Source organism: Aphidius gifuensis, linkage group LG3 (genome assembly GCF_014905175.1).
Source record: "Aphidius gifuensis isolate YNYX2018 linkage group LG3, ASM1490517v1, whole genome shotgun sequence".
Classification (NCBI taxonomy): Eukaryota; Metazoa; Arthropoda; class Insecta; order Hymenoptera; family Braconidae; genus Aphidius; species Aphidius gifuensis.
Window position 1 is genome coordinate 6,961,682 of NC_057790.1, and position 23,317 is coordinate 6,984,998.

At 24.2% G+C, this 23,317-nt stretch overlaps 2 protein-coding genes across 2 annotated transcripts in view; both read right to left on the bottom strand.

The window, feature by feature from the left end:
- The window catches only part of LOC122851762 (kazrin), a 45,482-nt gene extending 27,375 nt beyond the window's left edge, over positions 1–18,107 (bottom strand). The window contains exon 1 of the mRNA XM_044151210.1: positions 18,024–18,107. Coding sequence (XP_044007145.1) covers positions 18,024–18,081 — 58 coding nt within the window. The 5' untranslated portion in view covers positions 18,082–18,107. The remainder of the gene's footprint in view (positions 1–18,023) is intronic.
- Positions 18,108–21,314: 3,207 nt separating this feature from the next.
- LOC122851769 (glutamyl-tRNA(Gln) amidotransferase subunit A, mitochondrial) lies at positions 21,315–23,092 on the bottom strand. The gene is made up of 2 exons (XM_044151225.1): positions 22,457–23,092; positions 21,315–22,386 (listed from the first exon to the last, which is right to left on the bottom strand). The coding sequence occupies exons 1-2, from the start codon at positions 22,977–22,979 to the stop codon at positions 21,356–21,358; spliced, it is 1,554 nt and encodes a 517-aa protein (XP_044007160.1). The 5' UTR covers positions 22,980–23,092; the 3' UTR covers positions 21,315–21,355.
- Between the last annotated feature and the right edge of the window lie 225 nt (positions 23,093–23,317).

A 23,317-nucleotide genomic window follows, 5' to 3' on the forward strand; every position in this document is an offset into this window, starting at 1 on the left:
ACATATAAAAAAAAACTAAAATAACAGGAAGTTGAATAATGCACATACATTACTATGTACTGCAGCTTTTCAAATTTTTATTTTTTCTACTGTAATTTTACTTCTTAACGAAAATATAAGTATATAAATAAAATATGAAAAAAAAAAATGGAAATTTTGCTTGTTCTTTACTTATTTTTATATGAACTTTTAAAAGAAACAAAAAAAAAATTTAAAGAACATATTTGATGCATAAATTAAATTCGACTTTACATGAGTGAAGTTGCGAGATGAATGTTATTACATTTTTTTTTTTTAACTTTTTATCTGTTCTCTTTATCATTATCTTTTTTATCTTGCATACTTTGTATCAAGTTTTCATCGAGCTTATTTTCCGATGAAAAAACGAGCTTACTATAAACTTTTTAGTTGTTGACACTTGTTTTTTTTTTTTTTTTTATTACTGTACTCTCACCCTGTTTTTAATATTGAATTTTTATCCATCATTGAACTGTTATTTGAGGGTTTATATTCACTCGGTAAGTTGCTTGCTATTTTTTGGTGAATCGACTCCAAAATAACAGGAAATCAGTGGTCAGATTTTTCTTTTATTTTCATACAAAAATCATCAAAAAAAAATATAAAATTACAAATTTATAATCCTTCGTTTTGTAGGTAAACATTTCTAAAAAAAATTTCAAAATCTGATCATTAAAAATAACAACAAAAATTAATTAAAAACTAATTAAAAAAATTTACATCTTTTATCTACTTTTACAGATGAAATTTTTTAATTTTAATTGTTGTTTTTTTATTGTTATTTTTCAAAGTTAATTTTTAAAATTAATTATAAAAATAGGTCTGCATTCTAATTGATCTTTTACAAAAAAAAATCATTAGAAAATATCTATCAAAAAACGTGAGATCAAGAAAACATACAAAGATCAATTTTTTAAATTTTTATTTCGCGATTTTCAGTGGGTTTTATTCAATGATACATTTTTTTTTTAAAACTACTACGTAAAGTCAATCGAATATATAATTTTAAAAATAATTAAAAAAAAAATTAAATTATTTTTCGAGACAAAAACCACAGAAACCTTGTGGACCATGCTCAATATATATCGTGGTTTTCATACGTAGCAGATGCCAGACTAAAAATCTGCAGCTGTCGTTTCTCAAGGAAACCCACAAATATATAAGGACAACCTACCTACACACTGACTCATTTTTATACCTAGAAACACATCGAAACTGCCTTCGAAATATTATAATATTCGTAAAACTAAAACTCATGTCAAAAAAAAAATATACCAAAAAGTCAGTTTGTTTTTTGACCCTTACAAATATTTTTTTTTTCCTTTTGAAATTAAAAAACTTCAACAACATATGGAAGTCCTACATGTGCAGCACAAGTCAAAACATCAGCTCACCTATATCTAACATATTTCAAAAAAATAATTAATCATATACGATAAAAAAATAATAACAAGTTAAATATAAAAATATAATTGTTTTAGATAGTAATATATATTTGTATGAAGGTGTTTTATTTTGATGGAAAGATTTAAAGGTTGAGATTATATTTATATATATAAAGATTAAAATAGCAGGCAAAAAAAGGTTGGAGCTCCAGGTGACTAGTGAGCCTGTATATATTCATCGACAAGGTACCACCTGCTGCAAGGATCAAATTGGTGGGGAGAGCTTCTATCTCTATTCAGTCAATTCAAAAAAAAAAATAAAAAAAATAGCGTTATTGTATTTTTTTTTCTTTTTTGTAATATGGGTACATGTACATGAGCATTGCGATCAACTTCCAAACGACTAACCTTTATAGATCTCAAATTAAACAATGACTACTTTTTTTTTTTTTTGCCCTTCTTCTTCTTCAAGTTTTTATTATTATTATATTTTTTTTTTTCACGTCAATCGTTTCAATTATATCAGCAAAAATGGGCAGCAGTAGATGTATATATTTTTTCTTCAATTCTTTTTCATATTTTAAAAGAAATTCAATTTCCCTGAATGTCATGGAGGTAGAAGAACAATTTACTTTGGTCATTGAAAAAAATTAAACGGATATGGAAAGGCATATTGGATAATTATTGATTATTTTTTTTTTGCTTTGTTTTTGATAGAGCTTGATGCTCACAAGATTGTCGAACATTGAGAGGCAATTTATAAATTTTTAGAAATTAAAAAAGATAATGATCGTGAATTTATCTCAATTTAATAACAAGTGTTTTTGTATTTAAATTGGAAAATTTTCTATTCTTTTTTTCTTTTTTTTTTGTAATATGATTTTTTTGTTGGAGATGTCGATGTGAAAAATGAAAGGAAAACTTTTTCGATAGTGTATTTTTCTTTATCATCTCTGGGGAATATTATCTATTATGACTGCTGCATATACTATATGAAATACGTTTCTGCTTGTTGGGTCACGGGGTGGAATAAGACGAGGGGTAAATGTATGAAGATTTTTTTTTTTTTGAGGGTCGACGTATCATCTTTAGAAAATTATTTTAGCTTACGTATTTATTCATTTTATTTCCTTCATTACATCGACGAAATTGTCAACCGCAAAATTTTTTCAATAACATTTTATTGCTGACTGAAATATTTTTATTATAAAAATTTCAATCAGTTGTATGTTATGAATTACGAATCTATGAATATATATTTTCTGGTTTTCTTTGAATAATAAAAAAATATATTTTAACCGTGAGTTTAAAAAATATGTAAATAAATATTGAACGAAAATTTATGTATATAAAATAAAAATATATAAATGAAAAAAACAATTTCAAGAAGTTTATAAACGAATGCGGGATAGAGTCTTATCATAAAGTGATTGCGATTGAAAAATATCAATCAATTATAGTTAACAGAAATAAAAAATAAACCAATTGAAAAATAACATTAATTGTTTATTTAATTCAAGGCTCTTTAATTAACGTACGACCTTGAATTGTTTGTATATTGTTTGATGCTTAAAGTAACTAGTAATTTATCATTTTAAAAAATTGTCGTGTCTAAATTACGCGATGCAATTATTGTGTTGTATTTTTTCTATCAGTATTTAATATAAACATGAGCTTTTATAAAAACCAAAAATTGAATAAATAAATAAACAGTGTTACTTGAGAATATGAAAAGTTTTAAATACACAATTTTTTTAAATACCACTGTGCATTTACGCACGTGTTAGAAAATTGCCAGCTTCAACATGAATCATCAATTGTGGGTCAAATGATTTTTAAATTTCAACATAATACGTATAATAATTTTGTGAATCAAATACGCGAGTTTTATGATAATAATATTACATTTAAATAACGTTCAAACTTTCTTAAAAGAATAAAGAAAAATAATAAAAATTATATATTACCTCCAGGATAGGAATGACGCACAATATTTGGATAACATCCATGATTGACAAGACTAACTGTTGTATAAATAGCACCACCAACATTTCTTGGCTCCCAAGTTTTACTATTACAATCGCGAATATATTTTCAACAATTTCATAAGCATTACAATCAACAGCTTGTATGTGTCGTAACATTCCAACACCAAGTAAAATAATTTCGTTCAGTCCCATTTAAGTTTTCTTTTTTAAATAAAATTATTGATTAATTCATTAATGACAAAGATTAACAAGTAAAAAAAATAGAATTTTTTTTTTTAAATAAATTTTAATATATATAATAAGAGGGTTCATTGACTTTACTAGTATAACAGGGTCGAAAATACTGTCATAGACGAGACGCGTCAAGCCGAAGGGGAGTATGTCATGAACGATATGGAAAAACCCGAGGGTTGTGATCCAATACAAGTAGGGTGACTACTAACAGTTTGAGTTGGTGGAAGATTGAGTACACAGAACGAATACGAAACGCGTTTTAGTGTACATGAAATATATATATAAATTTCAAACGAAAAAAAAAAAAGTAAGGCGAGGGTACAAGGACGATTGTGTTCTATATCAAGGGGTAGTTGCGGGGTGAAATGGTTTTCCAGGCATGGACAATAAGAAACTAGAGGGAAAAAAAAATTTTTTGGACTGAATAAGTGTCTCGCGCGACAACGCACACGTGGCTGCCGGACCCACCTACTATTTTTTTCTCATTTGTCTTTTTTTATTATTATTTTTTTTTTTCAAATTTTCGAACTTAAAAAAATTGATAAAATTTCGATTTCGATTTCGAAAAAATAGATACAGATATGATTGAAATAAAATAATTTTGATAAATTAAATTCAGGCTGTTAATGCCAAAGGCCAAGGGCATTTTGGATTTAGAGAAAAAAAATTATGTAAAAAAGAAAAAAAGCTTTGACCTGGGTAACGAGATGACAACCCTATTGTGAAATATTGATTTAGTATTACGTGTTCTCGTATATAACACAGCGGGATATTCTTTGAGTAATATTTTTTTTGTATTCATCGGGTAAACTCTTGAAGGCTTTCTTCGTAATATCAAAATGTATATTCGACAGCTACAATCATCAACATACGACACACAGATTTACGTGAAAATTCACCCTACGATAAGTAGAGTGGCAATTTATTATTTTTTTCGATTTTCATTTTTCCTATTCGATTTTTTTTTTCGGTGCATAATTTTTTCAATTTTTTTTTTCAACTTGTAACTTAAAATTTTATATATACATAGTTGATATTTTTTTTTTTTTTTTACCCGCTTTCATGTCGTTTTATTTTTTTAAATGCATTTTATATTTTCATTTGATCACGTGCATAAATTTCCACGTTTTATTAAAATAAATAAAATAAATTTATTTTTTGAATAAACCTGTATATATATTTTTATGTAAATAAAAATATTTTTTTTTCTTCTGACTTTAATTGGACTTTCAAAGCGATACGAGATAATCCAAAATAATTCCAAAGTAACTATAAAATATTTTAAAATTAAAAAATTTGATTTTGTAATTAAAAAAAAATGTTAATTTCATTTGAGCTGATGAGAATTTATCCCATCTACAAAATTAGTTTAGTATTTAAAAAGAGAAAAAGAAATGAAAAGGTTTATGGAAAATAAAATTAAAAAAAATGGAAAAAGTTGTAAAATAAATGGCATTAATATCACACAAAAAACGGTCGAGTAATTTTTGTAGAATAGATGCATCAAAGAGTGAGTGAAAAAATAAAAAATAAGGTCGATTGTGAAAACCCGAGAAATAAGTGTAATAAATACTTGCAATAATATTGGCTTCTCTGGTATCGCATAAAAAAAAAAAAAACAATATTGAAAAAAAAAAAAAAAGCTCTAGGTGTATATAAAAAGAAACACGATATATAAAAACAGTGATTACCCTATCAACATGTACATCATAATTGACCCTTCATTTTCATTATTGATATAAGATAAAATTATTTTTACAACTCAATAACAATTTGTTATAATTTAAATAACATAAATTACCTTTCAAAAACAAAATTTATAGACAAAAAAAAAAGCTCTAATTATAGCGTAAATTATTAAATTAAAATCAACTTTATATATTTAATAAAAACATAAATAAATAATTAATATTTATTGTTAAAAACTAGTTTAAAAAATTAAAAATAATCTTTTTTTTTTTTTGTTGTAAATTTATTTTGATAAATAAAATTATTCGACAGATTTATTTATTTTTTTAATTCATATAATAAATTTTAATTGAAGAGATAAAGAGTGAGACTATTCAGAAGGTTTCAGACGATAGTTACATAAATAAATAAATAAATACTACATCAGGTGAGCAGTAAAGAGAGCGAGAAAAATGTCGAGGGAAAATATAATCTCCGAGATAATCCTTATCGGACGAGAAAAAGCTTACGAGTAGCCAGCCGTATCCTCAATTTCACTTGCTCTACCAAGCTCGTAATTTTCATCTTTTTTTTTTTAATAATAATAAAATAAATATAAAAAAAGCGTGATCGATTAATTATATCTCCGAAGCCACATAAGCTTATTAAATATTTAAATAAATATAAAATCAATTAATCCGAGTTGAAGTCAGTAATAATTATCAAACAATCAAAAACTTCTAGAAAATTAAAAAATCCTTAAATTTAATTAAAAGCTGACATGAAAAATTTAAATAATCATTAATTTACATATTAAATTCTATGATTACATTTGTAGCTCAAAAATACTATCATTTAATTTAATGACTCGTATAAAGTTTTTTAAATATTTAAAAAAATTTATAACAGTTGTTTTTTTTTGCAAATAAAAATCACAAAATTATATCTCTACATAATTTTAATAAAAGAATAGAATAGGTAAAAATATTTTTTTTTGATTGTTTTTGGAGCTTGGAAACAATGGATATAACAAGAAAAAATGGAGAAGCATTTATAAAGTCAGCTGTATATATACAAAAGTTGAAGAGACACTTGAATATATGTAAAGGGTCGTAGTAAAATCAGTTGAGTACCACTTGTAATAAAATATACAAATGTCAAATTAATGATAATAATAATAATTTAATATAGAAATAATTAAAAAATAGAAAATAAATTAGATAATACTGATGTTTTTATTTTTTTAATGACCGAAGATTTTTATCTTGAATATATTTTGACAATTTTTGTTTCATAAATTGCTGTGTTATTAGTAAAATATTATAAGTTGGAGTTTTTATAAAATGAAAAAAATAATAACATGAGATTCTATGTCGTAGATAATTATGGTAGCTACAAGTTTTTTATATTAATATCAAAGAAATATTCTTTTTTCATATTAAAAATACTAAAAGAAAAAATTGCAATAGCACATAAAGTTAGAGATAAGATTATGAAACTTTTATTTTGATGTATTTGTTTGGCCCTTGTGTCAACATGACAATATTAAGTAATATTTAACAACACTTGATCCAAAGTTTATGGAAGATTAGCAACAAGCCTGCAACTTGTCGATGTCGTTCAACAAACTTCAACGACAACTGACAACAAGCAATTAGATTAAACAATTAAATCTGATTAAAACAACATGAAAAATATAGAAAAAAAAGTATAAAATTAATTATTTAAACTGAAAATAATTTAAATTAAATGATAATATTGTTAATTGGTTAAATTCTAGGTCAGTATATCATGTGAATAATCAAGTTAGTTGAAGCATCGCTTCCTTGCACAATAACCATATTCTTGAATTACATCCTAATCACTAGTTTCAATATTTTGACACCCATTCAGTGTCCAGCAATCTAAATCATCACCCTTATTTCATAACTAGTTAGTTAGTTGATGGTTTCAGTTTCAACTACATGTATACTCCTTTGTGGTACATCATCTAAACACAACATCAAAGTACCAACATTCTGACCAGTACCAAGTAAAGCATCTATTTTATAAACCACTTTTCATCATCTAGAGAAAATCAAGTGTACAATATTACCACTAAAGTCACTTTAATTTACTCCAATAATATTCAAATATTATAACTATTTACAGCAAAATTTTAAATACAATATAATTAAACAATTTTAAAATTTCTATCAATAATAATAATAGATTTTTTTTTATATTTATACTATTATTAAACATGAATGAATATAAAATTTAATATTTAATTTAAAAATTTTTAAATACTCTAGTTTTTAAAAGTATAAATAAAATATTTTACTAAAAAAAAAATAAGGTGAATAAAATATATTTAGATGCCTCTATGTTTGTCTATATATCTGCAAAAATTTTATTTTATTTTTTTTTAAATGCTAGTTTCTTATCCTTACACACTCTCTAAATCTCTATATAATCTAAATTATATAATAGTATTTCTATAATATCATTCCAAATTTTTCCTCATTGTTCATTTGATTTTATTTTTCAAATTTTATCACGTAATATTCGGCCCTCTTTATCTCTCAACACACGCATGTAATATTCACGTAACCATCAGAATCAATCGTGAATCATATCTGTGTACTGAATAAAAAAATGCATGAAAAATTTCAAATATCTAAATCTATATGAATGTATTTATTAATTAAATTCATTAATATTTTAATAACTATTATATTTAATATCACGTAAATAGTAATCTATGTGCATATAAAATTTCAATTATGCTTTATTATAAATTAATTTATTTATATATTATTAATTATAATTTTTATATTTAATTTATTATTTAATAATGATATTTAAAGATTGTAATATTTATTTACAATACTTTCAATGTTCTCGTTTGCCTATTTTATTTATTACTATTTCTATAACTCAAAATAATTTTACATGCTTATTTTTCATAAACATTTCATTGTGAATAATATTTAATTAACATCATAAACCCAAACATAAAAAAAATAATTAAAAAGGGTATGAAAAGTTTATGTCGAAAGCTTGTGTTATCATTTTCATAAAACAAAAAAAATAATAAATTCAGCAAAGACTATTATAATCAATGCTCATATATATATCAAACATTTTTTTTTTTAAATTTTATTAACTGTTGATATTGAAAATAATAATAGCCTATAGGTGAAATACATTTTGATGAATTTAAATGACCATCCAGTAGCCTGATAAAGCAAAAAAAAATAAAAGGATTTTAGCCAGTAGGCAAATAAGCAGTGCAAAAAAGCCTCCAGCATCTGAATTGTGTATTAATTTATCCAGTTTCAGGGTGACTATATATATGTATATATCAGCATTCAAATGTATTCGTAGATATATTAAACATATAGGCTAAGAGTATGAATGTGCTGCATGTTGAGAAATACGGTTTGTGGTTGAGTCAATGTTGGTATAAATGGGTGAGAGCACAGAGCAGCACAGAGCAAGATGGAAATGAAATAAAGAGCAAGGTAGATGTTATATAGAAACGAGATGTAAGGGTAGTTTGGTTGAGGAATAAATATAGTTTTTTTTTTTTTTCTTTCTCATTTTATCTCAATCACTTTTTCATTTATTTATATATTTCTGTCTTACTTTGTTCGCATATATGTGAATGCTCTCAGTATCCTTGTCTAGAATTTGGTTTTTATATTAGGGGTGCGCTGATAAAAGAGATAGAAAATGAGAAAGAGATAGAGTTGGGTGGGTAAATTTAAGGGGGGTCTCAGGCCAAGCTATCCCCGCAGGGGCGGTAACTACGTAGAGGGTGGTAACATGGATCAATACTTGGGCGCACAGAGGCAAACATACAGACTTGGTTTAAGCGCAGACGAAAACCTGATGCTATATGTTTTAAACAAAAGATAAAAGACAAAAATATATATCATTTGTTTCAAATTGAATTAAGGTTTATATATGTTACATGAACTTTTGGTATTGCCAACGAGAGTTTCTCATTCCTAAAATTTTGTCATTTGGGTGGGCTGGATGTCGTTGGTGGTTGAAGACACAATGGGTGGCTTTTCCAAAAGCAAAATATAAAGATTATTTCTATAAATACCTGTAGATTTATCTCGTATTATTATACAAAATATCGATCATTGTATTTTCATGACAATTAAACCAAATTGTTTGATCAAATAATTTCAATCAAAGGCTTATTTTTTATATTGTAATTGTCATGGACAGAGATTGCCTCATATGGCTTCAATAATATTTATATTTTTTGCTTTTTCATCAACAAGTAGTAGTGAAAAATTTCATGGTTCATATGACATATGGAGATGTAATGTTACATCAAAGAAATCAAGACAAAAGATAATATCAAAAAAAAAAAAAAAGCTCGATCACTTTGAAGATTTTTTTTTTTTTTTTTTAACATGACTTTTATGATTAAAGCAATAAAAAAAAAGCTTGAAATACAAAAAAAAAACAAAGGTTTTTTAAAATATAAATTAATTGTGTTAAAAAATTTTGGAATTTTTTATTTCTTAATTAATTTTTTGTTGACAGTTTGTGTGTATAAATATCAAGTGGTATATAAAAATTAAAATAAAAAAAAAATCGTATTTACAGTTGAAGTGCACACTGTGCATGAAAAAAAAAAGGTAAAATAAATTTCTGCATATGAGCTTTTAATAAAATAAAAAGGTCTTTTATTAAAAACATATATTTTATGATGCTTGCACTTGTTAAAACTGGGTCATATGGTATAGCTAAAGTTTTGTGACCTTTTTTCATTGGTTTGTTGATTTTAGGCTAAGAGAGCAACACAAGAGACATATACCATAAATTATTTTGAATAGCTAGTCTATATATTTACATATTTACATAGTGAAAGATCATATACTTTTAAGTACATATCCATGATTACAAAAAAAAAAGAAAATGAGGTGATTTCAATTCCAAGTTGAAAGCACACACATAAATAAAACATAGTAAAATGATTACATAGTACATGCGTCTATTTTTTCTTTTTGTTAAAAAAACTTCTGATGGATTGATGATTACATTGTGTGGATGATTGTACAATATCTTTTTTGAAACAAATAATAATAGCCAATGTCAGATTTGAGTGAGGAGCTTTTTTTTTTTTCTAATAAACACACAAGTTTGTATCTAATCCAAACAAGTATTAAACATATTTTAAATAAACAATAAATTATAAAATATATATATTAATTTATAAATATTATGTCATGAAAATAAGGAATATTATAATTTTTTTTTCATTAAAATATAAAATGTATAAATGTAATTTGTTTTTGACTCGCGAGTAGTTGATAAATGTTAAATTTCGATTGAGACTCAAATTTTTACTTTTAAATAAATAAATTATCTTAAGATGAGGGAAAAACGTCATGTAAAAAGATGATATTTAAAATAACTAGAAAAAAACCAACGATTATTTGAGATAGTTAATTAATATCTCAAAGTTATCTGTAAATTTGTTAATTCTTCTTTCTATCAGTCTCGCATTAAATATTACAATCTTTGACTGTTGATTTTATTTTTTAATACACGGTCATTAAGATTTATCGATATACCCCAACAAGTGCAAATCTATATCATCGATTTTTTCTAATAAACACACAAGTTTGTATCTAATTCAAAAAAAATTGTTGCATTTTTATTTTTTTAAATTTTTCAAACAAGTAAATATTCTTTTTATAAATTAAAAAAAGTAAATTGTAAAATTGATAATTTTTTTAAAAATATTATATCATTAAAAAAAAAAATCAAATAAAAAATATTATTTTCATAGAATTTTCATGTAATAGTATATAAATGAAAAAATAAATAAATAAATTAACTAAAGTGCATTTGTGAGGTCTGTTGATAAAAAAAAAAAAAAGTAAGAATTTTTTTTAAAATATTCTTACCATTGAATATCAATGTGACACAGTTTTTATTTTCTTTTGAATATTATTTTTTTTATCTAGAATATGAAAGTGCAGTTTATATTGATTTATGCTCTTTTACAAAAAAAAAAAAAATAATAATAATAATAATAATAATATTTTAATTAGTTGTACATTATTATTGAATAAAATTAAATGAACAATCGATTGAATTTTATATTTTTATATAAATTATAATGCCTGTTTATAAATTCATGATGGTGCAAATATATGTGTCGAGAGTGTTTGTGCGATGACCATTACTATGGCTCGATAACCACTACACAAATACTATTGTCTTAATATATATGTACTCCACAAATAGCAGGTATCATTATATATCTCAGTTGTTCCCATCATGAGATGTTAACTTGTGTTTATTGTGCAATTATTGGCCCGAAGATTAGTTGCTTAATTATCGTTAAATACATTCCTTTTATTCATTTCAAAAACGAATATTTGAGTGTTATTTAATTATTTAAATTTCCAAGTATTTTATCAATTTCATGGACGAAAATATAAAACACATGATCCGTTATTATTTTTATCAGATTTAAAAATAAATTATCCAATTGTTAATTCATTTTTTTGGTTAAAAACAAATTATTTATCGACTTACTGGTTAAATTCCAATTTCCAGAATAAATTTTGTTCAATTATCATGAGCTTTTGAACTATAAATTAAAATAATTTCACTCAAAATTACTGCAGCAAATTAAGACCTATATAATGAGCTTTGGTATAATTATGTGCAATCCACGGTTCCAGGTTCAAGTTGGTTATCAACAAAGCCAACAATAAAATATAAAAAAAACATATGATAACTTTTTTTTTTCATCTATCAATATATCAATAATTACTATTGACATTTTTGCATATATAAATATTTCAATGAAATTAATTGATATCAAGATTATAAATGAAAAATAAATAGATAAACATTGAAAATTTAATTAGATTATTGTTGAATAAATAACAATATTAAAATAGAAAAAGTATTTAATTTAATTTTACTTTTTTGTTGATTTATTTATTTATTTATTATCCATTAATCTTGTCAATTTATTGTAATTAATTATACTAATATTTACGTTGCTTTTTTTTTTTTTATAATATTGTCTCTTTGTTTGTTTATATTTTCTTCTCTTTAATGTCAACAAATTTCCAATCATTCGTTGTATTCATCTGTCTAACGAAATTGGATCCAATATTGATCTTTTTTTTTTTTTGTAATAAAAATAAATTTATCAATATTTTACAAAAGAAAATAAATGAGTCAATATATACATCAAAAATTGAAGTTAATAATCATGTAAAAAGTATTTTTTTTTTTTCTTTGTTGAATATAATGAGGGATTGGGTTTAATATGAATATTTATAAAATAATTCTGATAATTTTGAATGATTGATTTCCATTATATTGAAAGAAAAAAAATTTGCTAATGGGGTTTATGAGCTTTTGAAAATAGGGATTGTATAAACTCTCAAGCTGATTTTAATAGGTAAGTACGTAAATTTATAACATGAATAGAATTTTTTGTTGTCAATAATTTTAATGATAGCTAGAAAAAAAAGATAAATAAAAATGAATAAAATATGATAATAAAAAGTAATGAAAAAAAAATAAATAAAAAAAAAGGTATTGCGTGTTGCATAACGAAAAAACTTGAGACATGATAGGGCACAGTGTTGGTTGATAACAGTCAAAAGGTTAAAAGAATAAAAAGTATTTATTTTTTTGAATTTATAAATTGTTAATGAAAGTTTAAACGATAAAATAAACTCTGCACGCAATGATGCAATTTTTTTATAAATTTTATTTAATGTTTATTTTTTAGTTGATGTATATATACAACATGGTACAAATGTATAAAATAGTTAAACTTTTTTATTGTCGATTTTAAATACTCGAGTATATATTTAGTTAATATATTGGTGTCGTAACGTAGGTGGGTTGTTCAAAGACCCTCTTGATTTTGTGAGTAAAACTTTTTATTTTTTAGGGGATGATTCATTTGGGTTTTTTGATGGTTAATCAATAAGCCCAATGTTATACTTGTAATTTTTTAAATATATTTTTATTTTATTATTTATTTAAGGTAATTTATATTATTCTGCGTTTTTGTTTTTTATATGGAATATTGAATAATTTATATCATTGTATATTTAATAATTAAGGTGGTTTGATGCTTGTCGATATATACATTTATAAATGAAAGGTATTGAACATATTTCAAGTAGACAATAAATTATTAAATAATATATATTAATTTATAAATATTATGTCATGAAAATAAGGAATATTATAATTTTTTTTTCATTAAAATATAAAATGTATAAATGTAATTTGTTTTTGACTCGCGAGTAGTTGGCAAATGTTAAATTTCCATTGAGACTCAAATTTTTACTTTTAAATAAATAAATTATCTTAAGATGAGGGGAAAACGTCATGTAAAAAGATGCTATTTAAAATAACTAGAAAAAAACCAACGATTATTTGAGATAGTTAATTAATATCTCAAAGTTATCTGTAAATTTGTTAATTTTACTATTGAAAGACAAAAAAAAAAATTCTTTTTTCCATCAGTCTCGCATTAAATATTGCAATCTTTGACTGTTGATTTTATTTTTTTAAACACGGTCATTTAGATTTATCGATATACACCAACAAGTGCAAATTCACATCATCTATATAAACATAATACAACAATATTTTTTATTTTTCAGTCAATTAAAAGTATAAAATGAAACTGGTAAAGTAAATATAACTCAAAAAATACAAATAATATTAAATTCATCTCATTACATATTCTAAGAACTTGCAAATCTTTGCAATATGTATAGGTATATAAATTAATTTCTTTTCAAATATTATGTTTATTCATAAAGACTCCAAAAGTCTAATTAGGTCTTTAAAAAATTTCCACTAGCACAAAAAAGAGCCATTAGAAACACGATGACGAAAACTTTTCGGTAAAAGATATTTCGTTCTTCTTATCATCCATACATAATACAACAAGTTATCAATTTATTCTCTCAAATCACACGTCCAAAAAGAAAAGTTATTCATCCGATTTTAGCGTGTTGATTATATAATCACGTATTCACATATTTTTTCAACTCCAGTAGAAACACAACTGGCTAATGAAATCTTTCGTTTTTATTTCGTATTTACTCGAGTCTGTTTTCATTTATCATTGTCAGTGGGAATGTGTTTTTCTTATAAAATTGCTTTTACTACACTTTGAAATCATTTGATAAAATTTATTACTTGGCATTTAACTTAATAAACCAGATAATGTTAAAAAATACAAATCTCATCTACTACAATTTTCTATATTCTCCAAAAAATAAATAAACAAATAAAAAACTAAAATTTCACTTTAATTCTCACAACGATAAATTATCACATTATCTACCTCAATTCATCAGTGATTAAATTCTTGTATTTTAAAATTGAATTCCCAACAAAGATTCATGTATAATGACAATGTCATCTTCATAATACACGGTTAATTTTTTTTTTCCTATTTTTTTTTTTATAAATAAAATATCAATACAATGTTGCCAATAAATCTGTCACCAGGGGCTTTTCAAAAATGTTTCTGTTTGGGGGTTGTCACCCCTCTTGGACACAAATATTCTTGTACAAAAAGGGGGTGTTGTAAAGGTACACAATGACACCCCATATTATACATATATTTTCTCACACAAATAAAACAATAATCCACATCTTTCTACATTCATCATTAACAAAATTTTAATTATTTCAATTCCAAACATTTATTATTATCATTATTATAATAAATAAATTATTTCAACAGATATAAATCATATTGCTTGATAAAAATATAATTTCATGATCATCAAATTGGAAATTTTATAAATACAAGCCTCAAGAGAAATAGTATACAATTTATTGAACAAACAACAATATTTATTATTAATTTATTTATATTTTTAATTTGATAAAAAATTAAAGTATAATTAAAAATAAATAACTATTACAATGTCAGTTTTAAAAATACGCATATATTCTCTTGTAACATCAAGCACAGTAATTACATGATGAAAATAAAATGAAAAAGAGATGGAAAATTTTGCTGGTTTGTTAATTGAGTAAAACAGGGTATAGAATAAAAAAAAACAATGAAAAAAAATAATTTCCATCAAAGTACCCCCTGGGCATCAGGCAAAAATGAATAAATTTTGCAAGGACCACTAAAATCCAGAGGGTATCTGAAATTCAATTGTGGTTTGTTGAATAAAAGTCACAATAATCAATTTTGAAATATAAAATCTATTTGTTTTATTATTTTGATAGTTATTAAAAATTTTATATAAAATTATTGAGTATATAGAAATATTAAATAATTGCTCATATGTGAAAATATATTTGTTGACAAATTGAATATTTGCTGTGATCGAGTAAAAGAGATTTGAAATTAAATAAATTAACTAAACTTGATTGAGAGGATATATAGCTTGTGGTAATGATGTCTATATATATCATTAAATATATGTATTTTCGTAATTCCGACGTAACCGAAAATTTAGAAGGATGTGGTTTAAATGATGATTGGAGCAGTGAATTTGAGACGATTCAATAGCTCTTGATTGGCCAACGTTCAGCCAATTACTCTGATATCTAGTTTACCCTCATCTTAAAATATCCTTTATATATCCTTGAAATAACTGAGGACATTTATTATATACACCAATGACAACAATTGTGATCATCAATGATTATTACAATATACTCTAAAAATAATTGAGTTGAATCAATTTCTTAAAAAATATAATTGTTGAACAAACTCGTTTAAAAAAATATCAAATAATTGTTGAGTTTTTTATTTATTCTGGGAGGTAATTAGTGGTGGATCGTGAGAAGGGCTGATTATAAAAAGATCAAGAACAAGTTTAAATAAAAGAGGAGAATTTAGTTTCGTATATATATTTTGTTTTAATCAAGGAAATGTAGTTTTATGTAATATCGAATTTATGTGATTGAAAAACGATGAAGTTTTTGACGTGAAAAACAAGTGATAAATAAATATGAATATGAGTTGCATTATAAATCATTTGAAGACGTATATGGTATGTATAATGTAGGAACACGTTTCATCATAACGGAGTTAAAACTCGGGCTAGTATTTATTCAGTATGAATCGGAAGTGTCGACCTGGTTTAATAAATAAACGCATATAATATTGGAAAATAATAATAATAATCAAAAACTAATATAAATTGATAAGCAAATGAATAAATGAATGAATAATCAAGTAAATTATAATAAAAGAATAAAAATTCATATATTTATCTAAATAAGATTTAAATATTTAAATAAATGATTTACTTTTAAGAAGCTGTGGATTAATAATCGAACAATAATCAAGAAAACGAATTTATAATTGAAAAGTATTAAACATATTTCAAGTAGACAATAAATTATTGAATATATATATTAATTTATAAATATTATGTCATGAAAATAAGGAATATTATAATTTTTTTTTCATTAAAATATAAAATGTATAAATGTAATTTGTCTTTTGACTCGCGAGTAGTTGGTAAATGTTAAATTTCCATTGAGACTCAAATTTTTACTTTTAAATAAATAAATTATCTTAAGATGAGGGAAAAACGTCATGTAAAAAGATGATATTTAAAATAACTAGAAAAAAACCAACGATTATTTGAGATAGTTAATTAATATCTCAAAGTTATCTGTGAATTTGTTAATTTTACTATTGAAAGACAAAAAAAAAAAATTCTTCTTTCTATCAGTCTCGCATTAAATATTACAATCTTTGACTGTTGATTTTATTTTTTAATACACGGTTATTAAGATTTATCGATATACACCAACAAGTGCAAATTCACATCATCTATATAAACATAATACAACAATATTTTTTATTTTTCAGTCAATTAAAAGTATGAAATAAAACTGGTAAAGTAAATATAACTCCAAAAATACAAATAATATTAAATTCAGCTCGTTACATATTCTAAGAACTTGCAAATCTTTGCAATATATATATATAAATTAATTTCTTTTTAAATATTATGTTTATTCATAAAGACTCCAAAAGTCTAATTAGGTCTTTGAAAAATTTCCACTATAGCACAAAAAAGAGCCATCAGAAACACGATGACGAAAACTTTTCGGTAAAAGATATTTCGTTCTTCGCTTTTTCTTCTTCCTGATAGAAATTTTATTCCAAGTTTAATATTTTTTTTTATTCTCTTTAAATTTAATCACTTGTAGGAAAATTTAATTCACCATACTTTATCAACAATTCTCATTCAGAATATTAAAAAAAAAATAATCTAAAATAAAATAATTGGAAACTCACATTTTCATTTATCGGTTTTTTATATATTTTATTGAGGTTTTCAATTTCAACGATGAATCTAATTTCAGATACTCAATTCACTTGGTATTCATGATATAAATTTTCATGTATTTATTTGACATAGCAAATCGCTTTGATCCAGCTTAATTAAGTCACTCATCATCAACACACAGAAACCACAAAAATACTCTCATTACAAGCAATAACTAAACTATTTCATTTCATGATATAACGAACAAAGGGAAACCGTGATAAAATCAAGTATCAATTCATAATATTGTTAATGATTTTATCTCTTTTACAACCAAGAAAAAATTCACAATCAAATGTCATTTATCAGCAGCTCAATACTAAAAAACCAATCATCATCGTGATATTTAATTAATAAAAATAAAACAACTAATTAATATTTTTAATTTCAATTATTTCACTTACCAAAATTTAATAAATTAGCATGTAAAAACCATAATAACCACCTTCCCCACAAAAACATAATTTTATAAATCAACTAAATACCAATCATTTAAATATAAAAATAATATTTTAAAATAAAAATTTCACTGTGTCAAGTCATGTTGTAAAATATACTGATGCGGGGGTCAGCAACATATTCAGTATCAAACAGTTAATGGCTCTTTCTTCTATTATAACATCCCTTCCCTCTATTTAATTTTTTAAAATCATCATCAACACCATCATTGTAATAACAACAATAATAATCAACTTGTATAAAAAAAAAAAATAATCATAATAATTATAATTGTGTCCCGGATGTTTCAAGTGAATGTTGTCCAATCGAAATGTAACATTTTAACGTTCAAATGTGCTCACCCGATGTTCTCAGCAGGGAACATCTAGCCTTGACGTTTGTTCATTCAAGAGGAAATAATAATAATAATGTAAATAATAAAAAAAAAAAAAATCGGAACTTTAAAAGTACAGCTATGTAACATCCGGATTCGTTACGTTTTTTTTTTTATAGAAATATTTGTTTGTTTGATTTTTTTTTCGATTAAAATCAATTTGTAATTTTTTCTATTTAACTTTTTCGATTGTTAGTGATATTATTATTGTTAATTAATACATTATAGACATGGGAACTATTTTTTTTTTGTTGATAAGCACTCTTCTCGGTAATTTTTTTTTTATCAAAAAAATTATTTTTAAAATGAAAAAATAAGTTATTAATATATTTCAAATTGTATGTACAAAAATAAAAATAAATAGATAACATAGAATATAGAAAAAAAATAGACTGATAAAAAAATTTTAAGTAAAATTTTTAATTAAAATATTTATCAGATAAATAATTTATAAATGAGTAATATTTTTATAAAAGAAAAATGGTATTAATAGAATTGAAAATCATGTTGTTTTGTTATTAATTTTGTTTTATGATTAATTATAAATTTATCGATTAGTTGTGGCTGAGTAAAATTCTATCGGAAATATATATTGGGATGGAAATACCACCAGAGAATTATAAATTCGACTCTCTCGGATTATATACAAGCTTGTGATTATACTCCAAAAATCCCATTGTATTTTTTTTTTTACACATTTTATTACGACCCCTTTTACCCTATCTTTTTGTTCAATGCCTAACCCTTCTATTTTATTTTAAGACTAACCATATCGATAATGTCATCCAATGAAAAGAGAAAAAAAATACACAATAAATCTGCAAGTAAAAAAATAACAAACTTTGTATTTCACCACTTTGCCACCCTTGCAACAAAAAGTGAATTTTATACACTCGTTTCTTTGTTCTTTATATAAGTAAAAAAAATTCAAATATTAATTGCAAATTTACATTAAAAAGTATTAATTATTTGTAATTAAATAACATTTATTTTTAAGAGTTATTTGTATGATTAAAATGAGTCAAAAAAATGTGAATAAATAATTTATTTAAAATAAATTAGATAAATGTTTCAAGTATTATATGATAAAATTAAATGAGACTTCTTTTGTTGATTAATTTTGAGTATTTAACAATGCACCTTACAATAAAAACCTTGTATCCAAGCAGAATAATTGATTGGCCAGTCAAAAGTCAGAGCATAAAATATTGCCATTAATTATCTAAAATTTTTACAGTATTTACAGTTGCAATCCTTTTTAAAAGAATTACTACAAATTTTTTTTTATAATATCTTTATCAATTTTACAATGGCTTTTAAATAGGATGAAAAAAAAATAAAAAAAAAAAGATTGATGATGACATGTGTAAAGTAGTTTTGTGGGCGGAAAATCTAGACCAGAATTAAGTGGATAAAAATTTCTTCTTGACGACACCAATAAAGCGACAATTTGTCATTCAAAAGTCACACAAGTCAAGAGTTTTAAATTCAAAAAAATTAAAAAAAAGTATATAATAACTACAAATTAGTGATAGAAAATAATAAATTCAGCTTTTAAATTAAAAAATTGATAAGAATTTTAGTAAAATATTAAAACACGCACCTAAAAATCCTCGTGTTGTATAAGCACGTTGATAAAATCTTCAAGTTTCGAAAAAAATATCTTCCAATAACACTCAAAATAAATAAACAACCCTGATGTCAAATATTATCAGTGATAATATCAATGAATAGTCAGATTTTTGATGTTTTTATTTCATCACGTATCAAAAAGAGATCCTTTCACATTTTCAGCTCAAATGTCATGCAAAAGTTCAAGAACTGCGCACGATTAAAAAATATATTATACAAAAATAAAAAAAAAATGAAATAATAACAGGCCCTGATCAAGGTCACGCAAGCGCGATAAAGATTGATAAAAAAATTTTACTGATAAAAATACAAGTAGTAAAAGAAAAAGAAAAAAAAACAATGGCAAGAAAAAGAAGAAAAATTTAAAAAAATTCACTGGCACCTTCACTGCTATGTATTTTTTATTTTTGTATTTGATAAAATTTTAATCACGATTTAGTGTATATTTGAGGGATGAAATTTAAGTATTGCACGAGGGTTGACACGGCGGCTTTGATGTCGAACCGATGACTGTCGGAGCAATGTGGATAGAAAAATAAGTATACTAAAAACAGCAGCAACGATGACGACGACGACGACACAGCCCCTGGGGGGCCAGGCCTTGACGCATGCGTTATCAAGTATCTTTGCCCAACCCTAAACCCTTTTTTATCAACACACTGCTGAATCATTCATGAAAATTTTTTCCAAATTGACAAATAAACTATCGAATTAAAAATAACGATAGAAATTTTACCTCAACGATAGAAATTAATAATTTCTAGACAAGAAATAATGATTGTATTTAAAAAAAAAAAAGATATAAAAAATTTGAAATTATTATTTAACATGAAATTTTAAATTGAATTTTATTATCAATGAAAATAAATAAATTTTAAAAATGCATTTTGCAAAAGGTAAAAGGAGAAATGTCAGTCTATTGTTTTGATGTTTGTTTGAGGTGACTCGAATAGGTAGATTGCCAATGAGACAGACGAAAATTTACAATTCATATATTCATTCAGAGACGAATGAAAAGACTATTGTCAATAACAGTCTAGAGATAAAAACCCATCATCTTAAATATAAAAAACATTTTACAAAACTTGTAATTAAAAACATACATAAATTTAACAAATTATTAAATAAATTTAAATAACAATATCATCAGTAAAAGCAAGTGTTGTATACCAAAATTGAAATGATAATAATTTGTACTTAAATGAATATAAAAAAAATGAAACAAGAAAAATATTATTAACAATATAAATAAATATATTTAAAAATTTTTAATTATTCAATTAATTTTGTATTATTTAATACAAGTTTTGGATATTGTACAGCATTTTCAATCCATTTAGCAATATTAAATAATTGTTTGTCATGTAAAAATGGTGTCATTAGCTGCAATGACAATGGCATACCTCTTGATGAATGACAAATTGGAATACTAATTGCTGGTATACCAGCTAAATTTGCTGGTTGTGTACAATAATCTTGTTGTGAACATTGAGTTTGATTATCTTTTGATATAAAATCTTTATAAAGTGGTGCATCAGTAAGTGTTGTAGGTGTTAATATAACATCAACACAATTATTCCATATATCATTAAAATCATTACTAATTAATCTACGTATTTTCATGGCTTTTAAAAAATAATCATTATAATTTTCTTGTAATAAATAATAATTGCCAGTTAATATTCTACTACGTACAACATCATTAAAACCCATTGAACGACTTTTAGCATATAGCTTTTCAGTTGATGTATTTTCATTGGCTCTAAGACCATATTCAATACCATCATATCTTGACATATTACTAGCAACTTCACACTGATTTAATACTGAATAACAAACAGCTGATAAATCAGTATGTGGCATTGATATTTCACTAACAATTGCACCAGCTTCAGTCAATATATTTGCAACATTATTCCATGTATTTTTAACTTCATCATTTAATTCTAATAAATTGTATTCTTTTGGTATACCAACTCTGAGTCCACTAACATCAATTGAATCTGTTAGTTCAATTGGATTAAATTTTTTATTAATTGTTGTTGAATCATAATCATCTGGACCAGCAATTGCATTTAATATTTCTATACAATCATTGATATTTCTTGTTAAAATACCAGGTACATCCATTGAATTAACAAGTGGTATTAATCCATGTCTTGATACAAGACCATAAGTTGGTTTGTATCCAACTAGACCACAATATGATGCTGGATTTCTTGTTGAACCACCAGTATCTGAACCCAATGCTGCAAAACATGTACCAGTTACAACAGCAATTGCTGAACCACCAGAACTTCCACCTTTTAATGAAAATTAAATTATGAAAATATTATTTTATTAATTAAGTATTTATAAATTATAATTAAATACCTGCAATATGCCAATTGTCTGAACAATCAATGTTACTTGTTGATAAATCAGATTTTTCAATTGTATAATTATCTAATAATTTAGAACCCCAAATATTTTTTGTTGGTCCAAAGTGTGAATCAACTGTTCCAGATCCCATAGCAAATTCATCAAGATTTGTTTTACCCATAAGTACTGCACCATTATCACGTAGCTTTTTATAAACAGTTGCATTATATCCAGGTATGAAGTTTTCTAGCATCAATGATGCACAAGTTGTTGGTACATTTTCAACACAAAAATTATCTTTTATTGCAATTAATATACCATCAAGTTCACCTAATAGTTTACCATCATTTTGACGTTTGTTTGATTCATTTGATTGATCATTTCCAATTTTATCAGTTACATTTATGTATGCATTTAATGGTTTTATGTTGTTTATTAAATTTAATGATGCATTGTATAATTCAGATGGTTTTAATTCAGCATTATGGATTTTTTTACTTACATTTTTTATTGAAGATGACAGTATTTTATTCATTTTTGTTGTTGTTATTGTTTATTTTTATATATATTTTTTTATGTTTTTATTATTGTTGTGTAATTTAATTTTATAACCTCAAAATGGATAAATGCATACATCACACACACACACATACGCTAGCAAGTATCAACAAAAAAAAAAAGAGAGGAAGAAGAAAGAGCGACAGAAAAGACTTGAGTCAAAGATGGCCGCTTGGCGGGAATAATTCAAATCAGTAATGCAGTTCTACTATAATTTAAAGCTAAAGTGTCAGAAAAAATGTACAGAAAATATATTAATTAAGCATTTTAAAAGTAATAAAAAAAATTTACTTGAAATAAATAAATTATAGAAAA

Excerpts from the sequence above, each read along its gene's own strand:
- LOC122851769 (XM_044151225.1), bottom strand. The coding sequence starts at position 22,979 with ATGAATAAAATACTGTCATCTTCAATAAAAAATGTAAGTAAAAAAATC. Across the intron at positions 22,387-22,456 it reads AGACAATTGGCATATTGCAG|GTGGAAGTTCTGGTGGTTCA; the intron begins GTATTTAATTAT and ends TTTCATTAAAAG.